Source organism: Rhinopithecus bieti, unplaced genomic scaffold, assembly GCF_001698545.2.
Source record: "Rhinopithecus bieti isolate Rb0 unplaced genomic scaffold, ASM169854v2 scaffold_6380, whole genome shotgun sequence".
Classification (NCBI taxonomy): Eukaryota; Metazoa; Chordata; class Mammalia; order Primates; family Cercopithecidae; genus Rhinopithecus; species Rhinopithecus bieti.
Genome location: NW_016806642.1, coordinates 7,642,314 through 7,661,421, shown reverse-complemented (window position 1 = coordinate 7,661,421; position 19,108 = coordinate 7,642,314). Strand labels below are relative to the sequence as shown.

The 19,108-nt window shown below is 39.5% G+C and overlaps 1 protein-coding gene across 6 annotated transcripts in view; it reads left to right on the top strand.

The window, feature by feature from the left end:
- PATJ (PATJ crumbs cell polarity complex component) overlaps positions 1 to 19,108 on the top strand; it is a 441,042-nt gene that overhangs the window by 120,841 nt on the left and 301,093 nt on the right. For all 6 annotated transcript variants that reach the window (XM_017877225.1, XM_017877223.1, XM_017877224.1 and 3 more), the window contains exons 18-21: positions 1,634 to 1,843; positions 5,525 to 5,644; positions 8,242 to 8,637; positions 18,668 to 18,791. In XM_017877225.1, coding sequence (XP_017732714.1) covers positions 1,634 to 1,843; positions 5,525 to 5,644; positions 8,242 to 8,637; positions 18,668 to 18,791 — 850 coding nt within the window. The remainder of the gene's footprint in view (positions 1 to 1,633; positions 1,844 to 5,524; positions 5,645 to 8,241; positions 8,638 to 18,667; positions 18,792 to 19,108) is intronic.

The following is a 19,108-nucleotide window of genomic DNA, read 5'->3' as shown; positions in this document are numbered from 1 at the left end:
GCTAGGTTAAAAGTTCTGTAATAGTGCTGTACACCTGCACCATTAAGACAAATTAAGAGACTCTGCTCAATCATAAGATGGCCGTATGAATATTTCTTTCTTCTCAATTTACTGCTCTTTGTTTCCCATTTCTTCTGACCATTATGATGCAGAGCAAGCTGCAGAGTGAGGTGGTCAAGAGTAAGGACTTAAGAGCTAGGCTGCCTGGTTGGATCCTGGCTCTGCCACATATACGCTGGGCGATATTGGCTAGTTTCCTTAACTTTCTGAGCCTCGGTTTCCTCATCTGTAAAACACAGACAATAAATCTGCCTACATCCTGGAGATGTAAGGATTAGATAAATTAGTGATTGTCAAGCCCAACATATAGTAAGTGCTATATATCAGTTTGTTAAATAAATTAAAAAACAATAGTGGAGATATAAATTGGTTTTTTTTAACCAGGTATATTGAATGTCAATGTTGTCCTCAGTGTTTAATATCAAGAAATATGGGGTCCTCCCAATGGGCGAAAGATCTGTACGTTGCTCTTGTTCATAAATTCATATTTAACTATGTATTGGAATAGTTGTGACCTAAGGGCACTATATCATAATTTTAGGTCACATTATTTATAAATATACTTTTTAAAATACAGTGGAATCTTCCATGGTTTCCATGTCTTTTCTGGATTTGTGTGATTTTATAGGATTCTGTACTACTGTGAAGGTATAAGAACGGAGTATCATTTCCCGTTTTATATTTATGATTACGTTCATGCTTTTCTTGGAGCTTACTTATGACTCTGGAGGAGTAACAGACAGGCTTATCTTGGGTCCATCATATGACTGTGCTTGAGAATGTCAGAGAATCTTGCCCAGCTGTCCCCAGACCTCTTATGGTCCAACCAAATATCAATCACCAAAAATTTTAACAGGAAGTCTATATATTTTGGGCACTCAGACATGCCACTGAAATTGTTAAGATTATATTTTCACCTTGATACAACCTGATATTTGCGTGATGTCTTATTTATTTATTTTTTGGGACAGGGTCTTGCTGTGTCACCACAGCTCTGCAGTGAGTTCTGAACCACAGCTCACTGCAGCCTTGACCTCCTGGGCTGAAGCAATCCTTCCACCTCAGCAACCCCTGCTCCACCCCCCAGGTAGCTTGGACTACAAACACACACCACCACACCTGGCTAATTTTTATATATTTTGCAGAGATGGGATTTTGTCATGTTGTCCAGGCTGGTCTTGAACTCCTGGGCTCAAGTGATCCTCCTGCCTCCCAAAGTGCTGGGATTACAGGCATGAGCCACTGCACTTGGCCTTTTAATTTTTTTGATTAAAAAAACTTTTTCTAGCAAGAAGGTCTTGCTATATTGCCTAGGCTAATCTCAAACTCCTGGGCTCAAACAATCCTCCCACCTCAGCCTCCCAAGAAGCTGGAATGGTACAGAGGTGTGCAACCATACCTGACTTAGAGTGAGATTTTAGTTTATTTTTACCTGTTTAGAAGATTCTCACCAGAGTGCTAGACACATGAAGTAGGTGGTCAAATAAGATTCATCAGTCAACTCAAGCTGTCCTAAGGCTGCATGTTATTTTTCAGTGCATGGACTCATCTTTCTTCTTTGCTCGATTCATAGGACCCTTTAGATCCTACAAGATCAGTGATTGTGATCCGCTCCCTGGTAGCAGATGGTGTAGCAGAAAGAAGTGGGGGACTATTACCTGGAGACCGCCTGGTCTCAGTCAATGAATACTGTTTGGACAACACCTCACTTGCTGAAGCTGTGGAAATACTGAAAGCTGTGCCGCCAGGCATAGTACGCCTTGGCATCTGTAAGCCGTTGGTGGTGAGTGTTGTATTTTGTTAATATAGGAAGTAATAATAGTGCAACAGTTAAAAACACGGATTTTGGAGACACATATACCTGGCCAAGAATTTCTGTTCTACGTTTACTATGTGTGTGACCTTGAGCAGGTTTCTTAATGTCCTTGACTTACAATATCAGAAAAAATAATGTCTACCTTATAGAGTTTTGGGATTTAAAGGTTATATTCATTAAGTACATAGCATATTATTACATAAATACTAGCTGCTAATGTTGCTAGTTCTACTACTATCACTCTTACTACTATTTTCATCTTCATGCTTTTAGCACAGACTTCTAAGCTCTCAGCACATTTCTTATATGTAAATTATTATTATTATTATTTTAGAGACAGAGTCTCTCTCTGTCATCCAGGCTGGAGTGCAGTGGCACGATCTCTACTCACTGCAACCTCTGCTTCCTATGTTCAAGCGATTCTCATGCCTCAGCCTGTCAAGTAGCTGGGATTAATGGCATGTGGCACCGTGCCTGGCTACTAATTTTTTGTATTTTTAGTAGAGATGGGATTTCATCATGTTGGCCAGGCTGTTCTTGAACTCTGGAGCTCAGGCAATCTGCCTGCCTTGGCCTCCCAAAGTGCTTTTTTAGGGACATGAGGCACTGCACCTAGCTATTCTTATATGTAAATTAAAATAAGTATCCTTTTTAACTTTCGTTTGGGACTGATGTCAAGATGGTATGATAAGTTGAAATCCTCGTGACTGTAGCATTTTAACCATAAAACAGTGAGAGTTTAATCTGCTTTTCTCTCCATCAAAGCACCTTGTAACTCCTAGCATCAAGAACCCCTATACTGTCAACCCATCTTGAAGTCATCTTGTTGCTTTATCTTATGGTCAGGGGTTACTGCTTATGACTGAAGGCTATGTTACAGTTATGGTGCTCCGGAGGCCTCTAATGCAAAAAACAAAGCGCCACCATCACCACCAACAACAGAAACTTAATGATGATGATTTTCAGCCAGTTTCGTTATTATTTAAGTGCTTACTAAATGTCAGTCATTCTTTTAGGCCCTTTACACTTATTAACTATTAACTAAATTAATCCTCACAACAACTTTAAGAATAGTCCTTTTGTTACCCTCATTACAGATGAATCAATCGAGGCACAGAGAATTGAGTAACTTACCCAAGGTCTTATAACTAGTAAGGGACAGAGTTGTAATGTGCACTCAGCAGGGCACCTTCACACCCTGTGCTCTTAGCCACAGTGCTGTACATGCCTGTATTACTATGTTGTCACTTGCCTAGTTTGTATGCAACATATCTGGAACAGATAGCTTGGTTGTAATAAATTGTTAGTCTGGATTTCTAGAAACCTGGGCTCTGCCCCTGACTTTGCTATGAGTTAGCCCAGTAGGTTTCAAACTTAAAGATATGTAATATATATAAGAATCACCCGAGAGATAGTTAAAATGCAGTTTCCCAGGTTCTACTCCCAGAGATTCTCATTTAGTAATTCTGATATGCTCTTCAGGAATCTGCTTCTTCAATGGGTCACCTATGTAATTCTGATGCAGAATTTTGTACTTTGAGAAACATCATACTAGTAATTTGGTCAATAGGTATATCACTTCTCTGAGCCTATTTTTTTTTCATCTTTGAAAAGACTGAACAAGACTAGAGAATTCCTAAGATATTTTTTTAACTCCAGTTCTTTAATCTATGAAACATTTTAAATTAACATAAAAAAACATACTGTAAGTGCTCTTATGTATAGACAGATGGATAGGTAAATATAGATAGATGTGTTCATTGTATTAGGCTGTTCTTGCATTGCTATGAAGAAATACCTGAGACTGGGCAATTTGTAAGAAAGAGGTTTAATTAGCTCACAGTTCTATAGGCTGTACAGGAAGCATGGTGGCATCTGCTTCTGGGGAGGACTCTGGGAGCTTTTACTCATGGCAGAAGACAAAGCGGGAGCAGGCACTCACATGGCAAAAGCAGGAGTGAGAGAGAGCTGGAATGGGGTGGGGGATGCCACAGAGCCACACTTTTTTTTCTTTTTGGAGACAGAGTCTCACTCCGTTGTCCAGGCTGGAGTCCAGTGGTGCAATCTCGGCTCACTGCAACCTCCTCTTATTAATCCTATTTTACAGATCCAAAGTCAGGGTAGAGCAGAAAGACTGTAAATATATAATGGTGATGAGAACAAATTATTTGTATTAAGTTTTATATTTATATATATATATGGTATGTACATATATATGCTATGTATATATCTATACACTTCATGTTATATATTTTCATCTTAACTCTTTTCTAAAAAGAGGCTTAAAACCTAGGTGACAGGTTGATAAGTGCAGCCTCAAATATACCAGACCCCAAAAATGAATGAAATGACTTATTGTTATTATTTAATATAACAATAGAGACGGGTCTCTCCATGTTGCCCAGGCTGGTCTTGAACTCCTGGGCTGAAGTGATGCTTCTGCCTCAGCCTCCCAAAGTGCTGGAATTACAGATGTGAGCCACCATGCACTGGCTGAAATGACTTTAAAAACTGCATTATAGCTTCAGAACTAATGGAACAGAACTGACAATAAAATTTTTGAGCCAGACAGCTATGGGTTTTTGCTTAGTTATGTGGTTTGCAAGGCTGCGTGTCCTTGTGCCAGTTATTCAACCTCATCAGCTTCCACTTCGCTCATCTATAAGATGAGGTGGCTCACGCCTGTAGTGCCAGCACTTTGGGAGGCAGAGGCAGGCAGATCACCTGGGAGATCAGGAGTTTGAGACCAGCCTGGCCAACATGGCGAAACCTCGTCTCTACTAAAAATACAAAAACATTAGCAAGCAAGATGGTGCTCACCTGTAGTCCCAGCCACTTCGGAGGCTGTGGCAGGAGAATCGCTTGAACCGGGGCAGCGGAGGTTGCAGTGAGCCAAGATTGCACCACTGCACTCCAGTTTGGGTGACACAGCGAGACTCCGTCTCAATTTAAAAAAAGAGATGAGGATTGCATGGCACGGTAATTGTGAATACAGGCTCTAGTACTAAACAGCCAGGGTTGAAATTTTGGTATATGTAATGTTTGGCAAATTACTGTGTCCACTTTTGCTCACCAGTAAAATAGGATTACTAAGAGGACCCATGTCTTAGAGTATATATTAATGTATTAATTAATATATTTAATATATTTACAGTACTTAAATTTGTGCCTGGTACATAGTTATATATACAAGATCTATTCCTGGGAAAGTGATTTTCTTTAAGAAATACTTTAAAAGTTTGGGAAGCTCTGACCTGAATATGGAGTTCTTTTAATTATTAAAGAAAGTTTGTTCTAATGAAACAATTTGAATAAATTTTGTGTTGTGTATTTGCTCTTAATGGAAAGATAAGAATCTGAACAGTTTGAAATCAAGATATTTTCTTTCTTTTTTTTTTTACACGAATGAATCTTTCTTTTCTTTTCTTTTTTCTTTCTTTCTTTTACTTTGAGTTCTGGGATGCATGTGCAGAAAGTGCAGTTTTGTTACATAGGTATACATGTGCCATGGTGATTTGCTGCACTTAACCCATCATCTAGGTTTTAAGCCCCACATGCATTGGGTATTTGTCCTAATGCTCTCCCTCCCCTTGCCCCTCACCCCACAATATTTTCTTATTTATAAATAAATGTGGTTTATATTTTCAGGAAGATAATAAAGAAGAAGAAAGTTGTTATATTTTACATTCAAGCAGTAATGAAGACAAGACTGAACTTGCAGGAACAATTCATGATATAAATTCTTCTTTAATACTCGAAGCTCCCAAGGTATTTAGTAAATTTATTTCCCATTTGAATGATTTGCTATGAGCTGAAATTTCTATGTAGAAAAAATACAAAAGAAAATAAGACAAAAGCTTGTCCTTATCCTTTGGCTAAATAGATACAAATAAAGACATAAAGAAGAAAAAAAACTTGTCCCCATCCCTTGGCTAAATAGATATAATAAATGAAATAATCCTCCTTTCTCTCTCTGTCTCTCTCTTATTTGAGATGGGATCTCCCTCTGTCACCCAGGCTGGAATGCAGTGGTGGGATCTGGGATCACTGTAACCTCTGCCTCCCGGGTTCAAGTGATCCTCCCACCTCAGCCTCTTGAGTAGCTGAGACCACAGGCATGTGCTACCACGTCTAGCTAATTTTTTGTATTTTTGGTAAAGATGGGGGTTTTATCATGTTGCCCAGGCTGGTCTTGAACCCCTGAGCTCAAGCAATCTGCCTGCCCCAGCCTCCCAGAGTGCTGGCATTATAGGCATGAGCCGTTGCGCCTGGCCTCATTGTATATATACATATATATGTATGTATATATACACACACACACATATATATATATATATATTTTTTTTTTTTTTTTTTTTTTTTACAGACTTTCACTCTGTCACCCAAGTTGGAGTATAGTGGCGTGATCTCAGCTCACTGCAACCTCTGCCTCCCAGGTTCAAGTGATTCTCCTGCCTCAGCCTCCTGAGTAGCTGGGACTACAGGCGTGCACCACCACGTCTGGCTAATTTTTATATTTTTAATAGAAACAGGGTTTTGCCATGGTGGCCAGGCTGGTCTCAAACTCCTGACCTCAGGTAATCCGCCCACCTCGGCCTGCCGAAGTGCTGAGATTACAGACCTGAGCCACCATGCCCAGCCTATTTTTTTAAAACTAAATTCTTTCCTTCCGTATCACATTGCCTTTCTAAATGATAAAGTCAAGATGTAAAGCATTTTGAAAGAACAAACATACACTAATGTATTCCTAAAATTTTGGATGGTAGAACATATTGTTGAAAATAGACCTGCATTTAAAATACTATAAAAATGGAACCACACAAAAAAATATTCATATTGAATACTTTCTAAAGAAGAGTTATTTAGTCAAACCCTACCTTATGCTTTAATTTTAGAAAATGTATTTTGAAGCTTTCCTTTTTTATTCTTAAAAGGAATTATACTTATGTTGCTCTTTGCAGTTAGAGTGTGGTTTTGCTGTACTTGATAACAACTGTTTAGTGATATTCTTTGCATAATATATAGACAGTGTCTCAAGATGATATGTGTTTCTATAATGTCTATTGTATTTCTTAGTGCAGACGTTTAAAAAAATTTCATAATCATATGATGTGTTCAAATACATCCTCTAACCACATTAAAGAAAAAAAAACAGGTTGCAGTATTTGGTATACTGTATTTTTTTTTTTTTTTTTTTTTGAGATGGTATCTTGCTCTGTTGTCCAGGCTGGAGTGCAGTAGTGTGATCATAGCTCACTGCAGCATCAGTCTCCTTGGCTCAAGCAATTCTTTGCCTCAGCCTCCCAAGTAGCTGGCACCACAGGTGCCAAAAAAAAATTTTTTTTTTCTGTATAGACAGGGTCTCACTATGTTGCCCAGCCTGGTCTTGAACTGTTATACTCAAGGGATCCTCCTGCCTTGGCCTCCCAAAGTGCTGGGATTACAGGCATGAGCCACCATGCCCAACCCTACTGTGTTAATTTAAAAGCTTCCCTACTATGATGTTTAGGTGCAAGGAGAAGGCAATAGAAAAGAATAGATTTATTCCAGGAATTTACACTTGGTAGTAATGAATAGGACCTAAAATAGGAAAGATTGGTCTCTTAGAAAGAACTGGACCTCATTATGCCCAGCACCCAGAGGTTCCCCAGAGATAGGTCATGGTCTGAGCAAATCTATATATCAGGTTTTAGCCGGGAACCCACACAGTTTCTGCACGTTTAGTTTCAGTTGTATGCACTAGCTCTTCTGATTAGTGAAATATAAATTAATTTTAAAATACTGTATTCATTCCTTCATATTATATATTTTCAACACAGATGAAAAATAAGATTTGTTAATTTTAATATTATAAAAGAGTCATACTCAAAGTGGAGACATACTCCCCATATCTTTAGTTTATAGAGAATGTTTTCTAAACATTCGGATAGTTATCATTTCTTTTGGGTTATTTAAGCTTGAAAATCCTGACCTTTTAAGTCTTTTCTTTCTTACTTAATAGTTTGAAGTGTATGTATGCTTATGTACTACTTTTTATGGGTTAAATATTTAGTGTAAGAGTTTAACAAAATTCCTGTTTCTAGTGGAGAATTGTCAGGTGGTTAATGTATAATGAACGTTTTAGCAAAATCATTCACCTTGCCAAGGGCAAATTTCTGCCTCATAATTTACTGTTTGTCCCTCTTCCAGGTTGAGGATTGTGGAGGTGAGCTTGTGTTTCTCCATGTTTGCTGTGGAGAGCTGTGCATGTTAGCTGTGCCTTGGCATATGCAGTCACGCCAGCGTTTGAAAATTTTCCAGTTTATCTGTATAGTGCAGCTTCAGGACAGGCGTAACTTCACATTTTTTGCATCTTTTATTTATAGGGATTTAGAGATGAACCATATTTTAAAGAAGAACTTGTGGATGAACCATTTCTAGATCTGGGAAAGTCTTTCCATTCCCAACAAAAAGAGATAGAGCAAAGCAAGGAGACCTGGGAGATGCATGAATTTCTGACTCCTAGATTGCAGGAAATGGATGAAGAAAGAGAAATGCTTGTTGATGAAGAATATGAGTTATATCAAGATCCCTCTCAGTCCATGGAGTTGTATCCCTTGTCGCACATTCAAGAGGCCACTCCTGTGCTCTCCATGAAGGAACTTCACTTTGGTACACAGTGGTTGCATGATAATGAACCATCCGAATCTCAAGAGGCAAGATCCGGGAGGAGTATCTATTCCCAGGAGGCACAGCCGTATGGCTATTGCCCTGAAAATGTGGTAAGAGATTAGAACAGATATTCCACACCTCCCCTTCTGCTCTCCTCACCTGTCCGTGTCTCTAACTCATGTCACTTCAATTTTGTTTGTTTTTAAATGAGCCTTTCCATAGGTCATCAGTGTTTACAAGGTGTGTCATCCAGTGTCTAGCTGTAAGTGTAAGCTTGTCTTTTCTGTATTTCACATCTTCTCATGGGGGTCAATAAGCTGCAGTTGCCTTGCTGCTGTTGTAGGGTTTTTTTGCTTTGCTTTTTTAGTGATGTTTTTTCAATTTCTCATTTCAGAGGAGAGTTCTTTTAACATTTGTAATTAAAAAAAAAAAAAAATCCCTAGGGAAACACAGCTGTATATTTTTCACATAGTTTATTTATCAGGCAAAATCAAGGCCAATTTAGTACATACATATTGTTGTTTATATCTTGGTCACCCACTTTGTTCTCTGTGTTATGTATGATGCTAAAGCACTCAACTCTAGAAAATTATCTTTACACTTGAGATACTATTTATTTACAACTTGGTGGGAAAGCATTGTAATATATATATATATAATTTTCTTTCTTTTTTTTTTTTTGAGACAGAGCCTCTCTCTCTCTCTGTCTCACCCAGGCTGCAATGCAGTGGCACATTCATGGCTTACTGCAGCCTCACCTCCTAGGCTCCATCAATCCTCTTACCTCGGCGTCCTGAGCTGCTGGGACCACAGGCATGCACCACCATGCCTGGCTAGTTTTTTTTTCTTTCTTTTTTTTTTTTGTAGAGATGGAGTTTTGCCATGTTGCCCAGGCTGGTCTCGAACTCCTGGGGCCAAGCATCTCCCATCTCCCATCTCGGCCTCCCAAAGTTCTGGGATTACAGGCAGGAACCATTGTGCCCAGTGAAGAGCATTATATTTTAATAGATTTGCCTTTGCTATTATATCACCAATAAACTTTATTTTTAATAAAATTATAGTCAGGCGGTCACTAATTGGAATCCTTCATTAAGGACTTTAAAATATATATATATATATTTTAATTTCCTGCCCCAAATTAACTTTTAGGCAAATGGAAACAGACTTACTTATGGGGACGTTTTTAAAAAGACAGCTTAGTAATATGTTCAGATGCAACGTGGTGCTCTCCTCTCTGAGGTTGGCACCTTTCCTATTGTGATATGCAAAGTGTGGCTTCATGTGTTCTCTCAGTGGGCAGATAGAGGGTGTTTCTGCCCTTGCCTCCCTTAGATATTTCCTCACTTTGCCCCTCATGCAAATGCTGGTGGCTTCCTCTCTTGGACAAGGTGCTGTGCTGGTTGTATTTATGTGACCCTGGAGGATTCATTATTATAGAGGACCCTGGGCAGTGTACCAGAGAACAGATGTTTTTGGAATATGTGGATGATGCCTGGTTGCCTCTGGAAAGAGGTCACATGGAATCTGGTGTGCTCCATTGACGTTGGTACTTTCTATATTTGCCAGTGCCTCTCATATCTGTCAGTGCTTAACGCCAAACAGCATACATATTCAGTTATATGAAGCAAATTGGAAAGATTACTGAATATTCATAAAAATTCCCTTGTTCTGTTTTCTTCTATTAAAAGATAATTTTCTATGTACCCAAATAAAAGGCAACCTGAAATACCAGTTCATATATAAATTTCGAAGGCTGTAGATGAAATGGTCAAATGTATACTTATAATATTTACTTTATAAGTTTAGTTAAACATTCAGTTTGAAAAACTGTAAGATGTTAAATTTTTTTTGCCTATTCTCATATTTAATTATATAATTTTATTCGAATTCTTCAGGGCATATTTAATGTCAGTATCTACATTATCACTGGAATCACTTTTTGATCATTTAACACAGCTTTCCAAATGTATCATCTTCATTTCTAACTAGGTTGTTTGAGATATAGCAATTTTTGAATCTGTACTGTCACTCAAAATTTTATTCTTATCTCAAGTGTCATTTGTATAACATTAAGTTTAAAAAAAATCCCTCTCATAAGTTTATATTGATGTTCTTCACAATATAACTGTTACTGGAAAGAGGTCCCGATCCAGATGCCAAGAGAGGGTTCCTAGACCTCGCACAAGAAAATATTTGAGCGAATCCATAGAGTAAAGTGAAAGCAAGTTTATTAGAAAAGTAAAGGAATAGAAGAATGGCCACTCCACAGATAGAGCAGCCCTGAGTGCTACTGGTTGCCCACTTTTATAGTTATTTTTTGATTATATGCTAAATAAGGAGTCGATTATTCATGCCTCCCTTTTTAGACCATATCGGGTAACTTCCTGATGTTGGCATTGCATTTGTAAACTGTCATGGAGCTGGTGGGAGTGTAGCAGTGAGGATGACCAGAGGTCACTCTCGTCACCATCTTGGTTTTGGTGGATTTTGACCAGCTTCTTTACTGCAACCTGTTTTATCAGCAAGGTCTTTATGACCTGTATCTTGTGCCAACATCCTGTCTGATCCTGTGACTTAGAATGCCTTAACCATCTGGGAATGCAGCCCAGTAGGTCTCAGCCTCATTTTACCCAGTGCTATTCAAGATGGAGTTGCTCTGGTTCAAGCGTCTCTGACATAACCACTTACTCTATTATCTGTTAAAGTGTTCTTTAAGAGGCTTGTTTAAAACAACAGTCAGTGCTTACAATTGGAAGAATGATAGCCTGATTACTAAATCTATGTTAAATTTTCTAACTTCCCTCTTTTTATTTCTCATTACTGATTCAGCAGTAGCCATTCTCTTCCATAAAAAGTAAATTTTCTGTTTACGGAAATAAAAGGCAACCTAAAATATCAGTTTATTTTAATGTATACACTTTTAAGGCTATAGATGAAACAGTCTAATGTATATTTATAATGTTTGCTCTGGAAGTTTACTTAACATTCATATTTTAAAACCTATAAAAATGTTATTTTATTTTATTTTTGCCAATTCTCATGTAGGCTGTAAAGGTAACCTCTATAGACTCCCAAACCGGCATTGAATAAGACTATTTCAGCCCTAATGTTTCTTGCCTGAACAGTATTTTATTTTCTTTAAATAATTTTATGTGCTTTCTTAGGGTATTGGCTCTTTTTCTCCCTTCCACAGTGATAACACTTATACCCACTGATCAGGATGGGCTTAAATCTTTATTTGCCCCCTTTGTATTGCTAATGGACTCTTGTGATAGTTTATCTAATAATATTATCTAATATTATAAACTCTAAGAAGATTTTAAAGACGCATTCAAATCTTACAAATAGAGAATTCCCAATACTCTTCTAGAGGGTGCCCTCCCAAACGATGAAGGAACATTATTATTTCTGTCTTGGTTGTAATATTCATTTGGGGCTATAGATGTCAGCTGTATTTGTGGAGGGCAGCTGGTACCTAACTACTTCAAACTTTATCTTTCTCTTCCACCCTCATACTTCATTTTAGCTGAAGAGTAAAAACACTAAAAGTTTGTAGATCTGTTTTTGTTTTTTTTGTTTTTTTTTAGTTATAGTAAAATACACACAACACACAATTTACCATTTTAATCATTTTTAGGTGTATAGTTCAGTGGCATTAAGTACATGTACATTTTTGTGTAAACGTGGCCACCATGTCACTACAGATCTTCTTATCATCCCACACTGAAACTCTACTCATTAAACAATAATTGATCTTTCTTCTCTCTCCCTATCCCCTGCCAACCAACCACTGTTTCATGTTCTGTCTCTAAGAATTTGACTATACTAAAGTAGCTGAAAAAAGTGGAATGGTACAATAGTTTTCTTTTGTGTCTGGCCCTTTCACTTAGTGTAATGTCTTTAAGATTCATCCATGTTGTAGAATATGTCAGAATTTCCTCCCTTTTTAAAGTTGAATATGTTGGGCATGGTGGCTCATGCCTGTAATCCCAGCACTTTGGGAGGCCAAGGTAGGTGGATCACTTGAGGTCATGAATTTGAAACCAGCCTGGCCAACATGGCGAAACCCCATCTCTACTAAAAATAGAAAAATTAGCCAGGGATGATGGCACACGCCTGTGGTTCCAGCTACTCGGGAGGCTGAGCCAGGAGAATCGTTTCAACCTGGGAGGCAGGGGTTGTAGTGAACCGAGATTGCGCCACTGGGCTCCAGCCTGGGCAACAGAGAGAGACTCCGTCTCAAAAAAAAAAAAAGTTGAATAAAATATTTCCTTATAGGCATATGTCTCAGAGAAAAAACTTTTCCTCTACCCTCTATGTTGTGCCTGGGAGAGTGCAAATTAAACTGACAGAAAGCATTAACGGGAGAATAAAGGTTTATTTATATGCATATGAATGCAACAAAAGAAGCAGCAAGCTCACTAAGTGATTAAAGTTAGAGCTTACATACGTAACTTATGGGGAAAGGGAGGATGGAGAAAAGCTTCTATGAGAAGCGCAACTAGGTTTGTTTAGGAAAGACAAATGGGTTTTTAGGAGAACAAATGGGAGATAACATTATTGATTATGTTGATAATGTTGTTATGTTGATAATTTTTTAAATGCAGGTGCCACTGATCCTTCTCTTTGCTTGTTGCCATTCCTCAAGAGGGCATTTATATAGTAGGCTTACTCTCAGTCTTCCTGGGGGTCGACCCACCTCAAGAGGCAATGTTTGATAGCCTCATTTCCTAGAACTTGCTGCTTAGTCACATAAGGGAAGCTCTGAGAGGGCTTTTTTTCTGCATCTGTTAAATCTAAAATGTCTTCAGTTTATAATAATCCTCATACTGAAGCCGGATAGTTCCCTGACCTATTTGACACCTTGTGACAGAGGTGCCCCGTTTACTCAGCCCACCGCTCTCCTCGAGGGAGGGAGTGTGTGAGCAAACAAGGTGAGAACTGGAGTACATGCATGCTGGAACCAGCTGACTGCTTTGGTGCGGGCAAGGGTAAACTCTACTCAGACCTGCAGCGTTCACCCCTCGTGGCAGGGGAGCGCTCAGGTGAGCGGGTGCAGGAGCCAGGGCAAGCGCTTTTGGGCACTGGCAGGAGCAAATTCTATGCAGGCCCAGTGGCAGCATCTAGGGGAGGTGCCTGTGACCTCCAGAGCCCCAAAGGGTGTGTTACAGTGCTCTTTTAGCTCTGCCATCTGCAGATGGCTTAAGTGTTAACAGTTCAGTTGGCCCTTGGCCTTTTCACATGAGGCAACTGCCCTCTCCCAGTGAGGGCAAAGGGCCAGTGTGACAGCCTTTTGTATCACAACGTGTGGCTCCTGAGTTCTTTCTGGTATCCGGGAAAAGTGAGGCTGCATGAACGAATTGAAGGATGGTAAATGTGGGGATTTTATTGCCAATAAAGTGGCTCTCAGTGGGAAGGGGAGCTGCAAAGGAGATGGAGAGGTGGGTGGGTAATCTTCCCCAGAAGTCCAGTCATCTCTGGCTGGGTTCTTCTCCAAAGTTACACTGTCAAACTGTCCCTCTAAAGTCAAGCCGCTTCTCTCTGATGTCTAGCTGTAGTCCCTGACATCCAGCTGCTTCTCCTCTCTGCCAGCTGAATCTAGGGTCTTTATAGGCACAGGATGGGATGGGGTGAGGGCATGGGTGGTTTAGGAAAAGGTAACATTTGAGCAGGGAAACAGGGATAGAAGTTCTCACTTTGGACCATGGTTTTAGGCTTGAGAGTGGGGTTTTGTCAGGGACCTGCCCTTAAATTTCTCTGCCTCCTGTCACTATCAATACCAACTCTGAGGTTCCTATAGGTCCCCACCATATATACCATATTTTGTTTTTCCATTCATCTGTTGATGGATATTTAGGTTGTTTCTACCTTTGGCCATTGCGAATAATGCTGTTATGAACATTGGTATATAAATATCTGTTGAAATCCCTGCTTTCAGTTCTTTTTAGTATATACTCAGCAGTGGAATTGGTGGATCATATGCTAATGCTATATTTAATTTTTGGGGAGCTATACTGTTTTCTACAGCAAGCAGCTGCTCCAGTTTATATTTCCATTAGCAAAGCACAAGGTTTCAAATTTCTCCACAGTCTCTCCAACACTTGTTTGCTGGATTTTTGTTTGTTTCTTAGGAGTATAAAGTGCTATTTTATATTTTGTTTTGCATTACCCTAACAATTAGTGATATTGAGCATCCTTTCATGTGCTTATTTGGCCATCTTTATGTATTTGTTTGGAGAAATGTCTGTTCAAGTCCTTTGTCCATTTTTTAAAGATTTGTTGTTTTTTTGTTTTTGTTTTTTGCCTGAGGGTTATTTACCTAAGAATAATTCTATGTTCTTATTTTCTTCTCTTTTAGAAAAAAAAATCTTCTCTATTAAAACAAAACAAAACAAACAAAAAACAGAAAAAAGAAATTCATGTTTATTTAATTATTTTTTATTTTTTTTGAGATGGAGTTTCGCTCGTTGCCCAGGCCTGGGAGATAGACATGCAATTCTTACAAAACCACCCACACACAAAACAAATAGATCAACACCAAGAGATTCAAGAGAGCGATTCTCCACAAGCCTCAGGCTACCCCACCAAGTGGAACAGGCATGAACCACCATGCCCTGGGATAATTTTATATATACGTAAATAACAATATACAAATATAAACTTAAATAAATTTTTTTTTCTGAGATGGATGGAATCGCACTCTCTCACACAGGCTGGAGTGCAGTGGTGTGATCTCAGCTCACTGCAACCTACGTCTCCGGGGTTCAAGCAATTCTTCTACCTCAGCCTTCCGAGTAGCTGGGATTATAGATATCCACCACCACGCCCAGCTAGTTTTTGCATTTTTTGGTAGAGATGAGGTTTCACCACATTGGCCAGGCTGGTCTCGAACTCCTGACCTCAGGTGATCCACTCGCCTCGGCCTCCCAAAGTGCAGGGATTACAGGCTTGAGCCACTGCTCCCAGCCAGAAATTCATGTTTATAAAGATCTCACCTATCATACCCAGTGTATTGAAATCCCAAATTTGGATATCAGTTCTCTTCCTCTTCATTTACTACTAACAGAATTACCATTAACTGTTTAAAAAGTCCAAGTGGCCCCAAATTATAACCTTCTTCTTTTTAACTGTGCAGTTCCTTCCAACTCCTCACTCTTTTCTGTAAGGAGTTCTTGCTTATTTTATTCTAGGCAACTATGTAGTCAGATCCCCTTTCTTACCCCTATTTAATATTTGAGTTGAATCCTATGTTCCTTAGGCCCCATTAGGTATCTGATATAGTTACATACTTACCTGAGGTGAGCAAAAATCACCTGGTGGCCATCAAGCAGACCATCTGGGGGCAAACTCCTTAGCCGAGGAATTTAGATGTATAATGAAGAGAGCAAAGATCACCTGGTGGTCATCAAGCAGGCCATCCAGAGGCAAAACTCATTCTCTGAGGAATTTAGAAGCAATTAGACTTCCCTGTTATCTAAAGCCAGCATCTGGTTACCAGGTTGCTTTCCCAAAAATGTATAAGTAGCTAGAATTTCTATATATCTCCTGAATGCATGCGTATCGAAACTCATTGTGCAGCCTTTGCGGACATCAAGGCACCAACATGTCTACAAAGGTAATCATCTATCATGACCTGCAAAACGAATAGGGTCCAAATTACCCTTAAGTTCCTACTTTAAGGTCTACAATTACCCCTAAGGAAAATCCACGGAGGCCCACTCAGTCCTCTCTTGCTGAAGCGCCCCACTCCAATGTTCTTTCTGTCTAATAAAACTTGACTTGTTAAGCCTGTGCTGTTGTCAGTAAATTCTCTTTACTACCTGCGTGCCAATCACTTTCTGTTGCTGGGGCTCTGCCACCTTGCCCAGCATTACCAAATTCATAATCTACTTTGGAAAGCTGGAAGTATTTTGTATACTGGCTTATGAATGATCCTTCTCTTATCATTGAAGTCTGACCACTTTACAGAAAAAGTAGACCATCTTGTTTTGGAAATTCCAGCAATAAAGAATAACGTAGTGTTATTCACCTTAAATGAATTATGGTACATCCCTAAGGTGGCTGTAAAATAGTCATTTAAATTTGTACTGATAAAATTTCTTATTTTTATTATTTATTTATTTATAGAGACAGGGTCTCACTCTTTTGCCCAGGGTGGATTGTCATGATCACAGTTCACTCCAGCCTCAGCCTCCCAGGCTCAGGCTGTCCTCCCATCTCAGCCTCCTGAGTAGCTGGGACTGCAGGCACACACCACCATGCCTGGCTAATTTTTGTAATGTTTTTGTAGAGATGGGGTTTCACCATGTTGACCAGCTTGTCTCAAACTCCTGGCTTCAAGTGATCTACCCATTTCGGCCTCCCAAAGTGCTGGGATTACAGGCATGAGCCACTGCACCTGGCCGTAAATTTTTTTAAAATATGAAAAGATACTTAAAGTGAAAATATGGGTGTTTTCTATCTTAGTCTGTTTGGCCTGCTATGACAAGATACCATTAACTGGGTAGCTTATAAACAAACAAACTTATTTCTCACAGTTATGAAGGCTGGGAAGTCCAAGATGAAGATGTCCACACATTTGGTGATGTTAGAGGCAGTAGGCGGACAAAGGCCTAGGCAGATAGGGAAGGGTCCCTGGAGAATCTCTGACCCCGCCCACAAGTGTTTACACCAGATGTTTTGTAGAGATAAGGGAACCTGCACAGGGAGTTTGCCTAGGCATGCCCACAGCAGGCTGGAGACCCATGCACTCCACCCATGAATGGGGTGGAGCCACCAGGAATTTGTGTCTTTTGCAGGGGAGGAGCCTGGCCTCTTCAGCTGGTGTGTGGTAGCCCAGGTATTCAATCTGGGATGTGAAAACCTGCTTGCAGGACCCCCTCTCTTTGCTGAGAGCTTTCTTTTTGCTTAAAAATTCCACCCTTCTCACTCTTCAATGTGTCCGTGTGCCTAATTCTTCCTGATCGTGAGACAAGAACCCAGATTAGCTGAGTTAAGGAGCAAAAAATTCTGCATCAGTGAGGGCTCCCTTTCTGGTTCATAAATGTCATCCTTTAGCTGTGTCCTCACAGGATGGAAGAGTGGAATGAGCTCCTTTGGGCCTATTTTATTTATTTATTTTTGAGACAATGTCTCTCTCTCTGTCACTCAGGTGGAGTGCAATGGCTTGTTCTGAACTCACCACAACTTCTGCCTCCCAGATTCAAGCGATTCTCCTCAGCCTCCCAAGTAGCTGGGATTACAGCCATGCACTACCATGCCTGGCTAATTTTTGTATTTTTAGTAGAGACAGGGTTTCCCCATGTTGGCTGGGCTGGTCTTGAATGCCTGGTTCAAGTGATCCACCTGCCTTGGTCTCCCAAAGTGTTGGGATTACAGGTGTGAGCCACCACGCCCGGCCTCTTGGGCCTATTTTATAAACTCACTACCAATCCCATTCACCAGGGCTCTGCCCTCATAACCCTATCACCCCACAAAAGTCCCCACCTCTAAATATCTTCACCTTGCGGGTTAGGATTTTAACATATGAATTTGCGGGGTCAGGGGGAACATAAATATTTTAGCATTCTGGAAGACTGTGACTTTGGAAAACCATAAAAGACATGTATATAAAAGCAAGATGGGAGGAAAATGCAGTTAAGTTATCGACAACACTTACCTGTAGGTTTTAGGTTTGGGTAGCTAGGTATTCACCAGGCAGATAAGAGTGCTAACAAATGCTTAGAGATACGAAAATTTATCACATATTTTGGAGTCAGCAAGGAAGCTATTTATCTGTAGATATCAGAGCAACACAATCCAGGAGGCTGTGTGTATCAGCGATTGACCTTGCTTGACTTGATAGATCTTTTATTCCTCTACCTTGGTAAATGTTTATTTAAATCCACTTATTAAGGCTTATAAAGCAGTTTTTTTGGTTAAAAATCTAGGACTTGGAATAAACAGATTTTGCTAGCCTATACTCTTGCAGATATTGTTACCAGAATTTGTTACTGCTTACCACAGTATAAACCATTACTTGAGAATACCTGTTTGCAAGGCCAGTTTTCCACTATCATTATTATTTGGCTTGAACAACTGTACAATAATACATTTTTTTTCATAAAGTACTAATGCATTTCTATTTTTCTTCCTCTCAAGATGAAAGAAAATTTTGTCATGGAGTCCCTACCATCTGTACCATCAACTGAAGGAAACAGTCAACAAGGCAGATTTGATGACCTGGAAAATCTTAATTCATTAGCAAAAAGTAGTCTGGATTTAGGTTTGTGGCTTTTGTTTCTCATAAACACAAATTACATTATTCTGCAAGCTTTTAGTTTTGTTTGTATACATGAATTTTACATGTATTTTTATTCATTATGATGTTTTGAATTTACATCTGCTTATTAATTAATCTGCTTCAGAATACCTGAAAGAAAAACAAGCCTCAGATTTTTTTTTTTTTTTTTTGAGACGGAGTCTCGCTCTGTCTCCCAGGTTCCCGCCATTCTCCTGCCTCAGCCTCCTGAGTAGCTGGGACTACAGGCACCCGCCCCCTCGCCCGGCTAGTTTTTTGTATTTTTTTTTTTTTTTTTTCTT